The sequence below is a fragment of the Coffea eugenioides genome, unplaced genomic scaffold (assembly GCF_003713205.1).
Source record: "Coffea eugenioides isolate CCC68of unplaced genomic scaffold, Ceug_1.0 ScVebR1_1;HRSCAF=6, whole genome shotgun sequence".
NCBI lineage: Eukaryota > Viridiplantae > Streptophyta > Magnoliopsida > Gentianales > Rubiaceae > Coffea > Coffea eugenioides.
Window position 1 is genome coordinate 25,732 of NW_020862447.1, and position 5,128 is coordinate 30,859.

The following is a 5,128-nucleotide window of genomic DNA, read 5'->3' on the forward strand; positions in this document are numbered from 1 at the left end:
TTATTTAATAGGAAATTTCCAAGAGGTATAGGTCCCTTAGCCCTAAACATCAATCCTATAAAATTAGACAAAAAAAAAAAAAACTACTAGATAGTGATTCCATTCTTTTTTATTTTTTTCCTATCAAAAGCGCCCATGAAAATTGACCGAAAATAAAAAGTTTCTCAAAAACGACATGGCATCGAAATATGGTGGAAATAAAGAACAAATTCATTTACAAAACAATATGATTTTGTGTTCAGCATTAATCGTTGGATCATTTGTTATCTATTTGTGCTATCTTTGTTAGTCACATGTGGTATTTCTACTGCCCTTTATAACAAGTGTTCTTTCAAAGTAAGCACAAACATCACACAACTTGGTCTATTTGGTTTGAATTAATATAACAAGGATTTCGCAGCACATGGGATTGTATGACAAAGATTATGGTAAATAGAGAATCTGGAACCTAGCTGCTATACTTGGTAAAAGAATGGTCTATGTACAGAGAAATTTCGTCATTCCAAATACCATACAAACTCAGGCTGGTAATATTCAGCCAAAATTGATCATGCCAAATGCTCAATTACAACTCCTAAAGACCCGTATTCCTGCGAAAGAACATTGCATGAGACACTTTGGTCAAAGGACATGCTTCTTGCCAACTTGATTTCAAATATCAAGCTGAATATCTAAAACTCATAGTAGGCTCAATTTCTAACAAAGGTTCATGTCAAAGCTTCTCAGGGCTGCAAGTTCTGATCAACTTCATATGGGAAAGACTGAGATGAACCGCTGTATTTGCTGGAAAACGGGGTGGTCCTTCGAGACTGGCGCTTTGTGGGGACAAGAGTAGGTTCCTGCTCCTCATCTTCACTAACCAAATTGTTCTCATAATCATCTCCGGCCTTGAAGACAGGGTGGATGTAAGCACTTCGAAGGTAATCCTTTAGATTAACATTTGGCTCCCTTGTACGATCCAGTATATCTTTCATCATAGCTTGCTGCAAATTCCAGCAAAGCACAGAGACATGGACACAAGGTGCACATTAGAAAATGACTGCACAGGTTGAAAGATTGTTAAATAGATAAGACTGCCAAACCCATCTCAACATCTAATAGCATGTGGCTGAATGAAAGATTTAACTTTTCCTCCATATGGATACTTAGGTAGAAAATACAAGGAACAGGTGAATGTTATTAAGATGTGACTGGGACCTGGGACTTAGCTAGTTGATGATGACAATTATCTGAGAGTTCTCATTTCCATTATGGAGGGAATTGGCTGGGAATATCCTATGCTAGATAGCATGAACATATCTGTGGAATGATGCACAGCTGAAAGACTTGTTTACATTAAAGTTTTTCATCAAAATGGGGATAACTAATCAAGTAACATTAAGGTTAATACTTAATACAGCTATAAATACCTGCAATGGATATCTAACAAAGGCAGGTTCATAACGACCTTTGCAGTATCTGTCGAAGCATATGGTCAATACAGGGAGTGTAATGAGAAATGGAGTTGACTGAGAAGCATCTTTTGTACTCAACAGCCCCAGTAAAAGCAATTGGGAGACTATCAATGCTATTATGATGCGCCCATGAACATCAGGCCAGAATGCTGCAGCGCTCTCATACTCTTGATTGTAGACATTCATAATCTACACAAAAATGTCTAATGAAGCCCCACGAAAGGTATAACATGGAAAATGTTCAACTAAGAATTCCATTTACAGTAGTATATTCAGATATGAAAACTTTATAATGTCTTATAGTATGAATCTTCTATTTCCACTGGCTTGTTGCAGTTGAGGAGCCAAAATTACAAACCAAATATCCAAAAAAATCTGTTTTGGCTTGTCACCACAATTTTCAGGTATAATCCAAGCTTTTATGTAAAATAATTTCCATTTTGAATTTACCACCAAGATATGCAAATATAAATTGAGATTAGTCACAGCTGAAACTAGATCAGATTCTGATCCCTTCAGCTCAGAAATTGAGAGACTCCTTCTATTTTAAAAACACTGCAGCAGACCTTCACAGTGTAGACTCAAAAGAATAGTAAGCCTTTTGGCTTATACTTTTGCAATATTTCCTCTAAATTGACTACGGGTGAAGTTCCTGACATACACATTATATAAAAGTGCCAGCTTATAACAATACAAGTGACTCACACGCCTACAAGAGAGAAGGGCATAGGAAGAATACAGAGTAATAAATTTTAATCACCAGCAACAGAAAAACAATAAGAAAAATCTTTTCACTCTGATCTTTATATGTAAAATATGTTTTATACTTCCCAAATATGATAAAATGCTTGGAAAAATTGTCTCACAGGAGGAAGAAAGGAAGGTTTGGTACTTTGAGTGCATCAAATTCTTTTTCTTGTTGAGGTAAAATTTGTACAATCAAAGTGATTTATGAACCCCAAAACTATAAGTTGCACATGGTCTCCACACTCATAAAAACAATAAACAGTTTTAAGAGCATTGCTTCACAACCAGAGGGTCCAAGCATCGATTGTTTTTGTTTACAACAGAACATTCTACATAGGAAGAATTTATTTTACCAAATATTCAAATTTACCTGATGACGGTATACAATATATGCTAGTCCAAAGAATATGACGATAAAAGGAAGCAAAATTGGAGAAACAACAGCATAAACCAGCCCCAGCAAGAAATACAGCTGTATCTGAGGTTCGCCTGTGTTGAAACCCAGGCTCCCAGGATTCATTGCCTCCTCCCTATCAGTTTCAGTCTTTACCACGAAGAAATTTTTGAGGTGATAGATAATTAAAGGTCTCAATCTAAGAATCTCGCCTGCAACTCCAGCCCATCCATCCACCATTATGTACGTTATGAAGAAGGTAGCTTTCATAGGTATGGAGACACCAATTGTCTTTGGAATCCTGCAAAAGAAGCTCTTCAATTTCCAAATAGAATAAAGTTTTCAATTTCCAAATAGAATAAAGTTTTCTAAACTACTACAGTACTACTACATTTTGGGCATATAAGCCAGAGAATAAGCAAATGGAACACAACCACAATTAGTTGATATTAAACTGGTTTTGTCAACTGGTGGATAACAATGCAAAAACTTATGTAGCTGCCCTATTAAAACTTCTACACATGCTTTAATACCACTGTGTTGATATCTTTCTGACATGTGGGATGTCTGAGACATGTTTGTTGAATTAAACAAAAATATACATATACATATGAATATGTATAATGCACTGAAGTGTTGTGCAAATTTTGCACTCAATTTTTCTCACAAGGTGTATTCCATTGTATGCTTTTGATTCCATATTTCACAAGCAGTATCTTTTTAATCCAATTTTGCTTCCCAACAAACTATGCTACAAGTTCATATGACTCTACATGCATCCTTGCATTAATTAATATGAACACAGAACCATATATTTGTTCACACATTAAATGCAGCAAAAAGTTGACTGTAAAAATGCTTCAGCTAAGCTATACCCACAGTAAAACATGAGTTAACTTGAAATGAAACAGAAAGGATAGAATATGGTTTGCTCTAAAAGAACATACTCATTTGGTGACTGGTGAATAAAGTTATTTAATTGCTGAAATGCTGTTCCAGTGATGATGCTTCCAAGAAAGACATTTATGAACTGAAAAATGTAGTATCTAGTTGCAGATCTTCTTTCAAGAGCTGATATGGAGCTGAATCCTTCAAATTTCGACATCAACATCAGTATTGATGGTAAAAATATGAGAAAAATCTTCAAAGCAATTCCTGGAAGAAAACCCTGGATGAATCCCTTAATGACTTTCCTGCATCACAAATAAGATTATTCGAACATATGCATGGACTAAACAGTATAAGGAAAGAATTTTCTGGATAGATACTGAGGACGCCCACATAGTAAATTCTATGGCAGCACATAAATCTGTGGGCAGTGCATATCCATCTAAATATGGAAATGCTCCTAGTTTCATGCTTTTTATCCATGTGAAAGATCTATGGATTGTGATGTCATTCCTCTCTGTCTCCTCATTTTTATTCCAACTGTGCAATCACACATATAAATACTGATATTTCGTTGTGAAATTTGTAAAATCTATGAAGGTGGAAAATAGAAATAAGCTCACTCAAAATTTATCTTTCCCACACTAAAATCAGAAGCAGCAAAAATAAACTGCATTTTATAATACAGCCACTTCCTCCCTGAAAAAGTGAATTGAAAGGGAATTGATTTCATTTAATTCGTGACCAATTACTGAGGAACTGAGTAAATTAAATTGACCTCAATCATCATCAAGAACACCTTAATTAAAACAAAGATACACAAAAAGCCCTCAAGTCATGTTAAAAATGCAATACAAAATGATCTTTCCGACCATTTGAAGGCAATGAAATGAAATAGGAGAAGCATACTTACTTTTCAATTATTGGCTTCAGGAAAGGAAGTGCTTTCTCTATTCCCTCTACGTTTGCAAGGGACTGAACAAAAGCGATGGGAATCATAAAGCAAAAGGTAAGGAAGAAAAATGCAACAGCTATGACAAGCCTCCTAATAGTAAGTGAGACATAGGGAATTGCTAGATTATTCCAATACACATCACGGGGCTCTGGAGCCCATTCAGTTAGCCACAAGGTTGGATTTCTTGACTGCTGAGTTTGAGCACAAACAGCAGCTCCCCATCTTGTTTTAAAGGAAACAAATGCTGCAGGCATTATGTGCTTAGCATTATTGTCAATCTTCAGTCTCTCAGCAGCTATCTGACATTCATTTGTTAAGTACCAAAAGTGAGTTTTAGAATCAAACAAATATATGCAGTGAGTTTTAGAATCAAACAAATATATGCAGTGAGTTTTAGAAGGCAAAACAAATATATGCCAGAAATTATGACAAAGACATGCTGAAGTAGATAATTGAAGTCATCTTCGAAAGTTTAAAACAAATAAAAGAGTTCCTGTTCATCTGCAAGGCTAAAGCAATTTGAATGGACTACAGAACACAATTTTTAATAAGCACAAGCTGTCTTGGATGTTGGAATCAATGTATAAGAAGACCCGTCCGTGCATTGCCACTACAAAGTTAACAAGGGTTTTTACTGCATACTATTCTGTTTCACGCTAGAACAATCTCAACATGTTAAATGCAGGCTTT

General features: G+C 35.5%; 1 protein-coding gene across 1 annotated transcript in view; it reads right to left on the reverse strand.

The window, feature by feature from the left end:
- Positions 1 to 433: 433 nt before the first annotated feature.
- LOC113756122 (CSC1-like protein At3g21620) overlaps positions 434 to 5,128 on the reverse strand; it is a 22,045-nt gene continuing 17,350 nt past the window's right edge. Inside the window, exons 8-12 of the mRNA XM_027299916.1 lie at positions 4,397 to 4,737; positions 3,543 to 3,788; positions 2,572 to 2,896; positions 1,410 to 1,643; positions 434 to 983 (exon numbers count right to left, since the gene is read on the reverse strand). Coding sequence (XP_027155717.1) covers positions 723 to 983; positions 1,410 to 1,643; positions 2,572 to 2,896; positions 3,543 to 3,788; positions 4,397 to 4,737 — 1,407 coding nt within the window. The 3' untranslated portion in view covers positions 434 to 722. The remainder of the gene's footprint in view (positions 984 to 1,409; positions 1,644 to 2,571; positions 2,897 to 3,542; positions 3,789 to 4,396; positions 4,738 to 5,128) is intronic.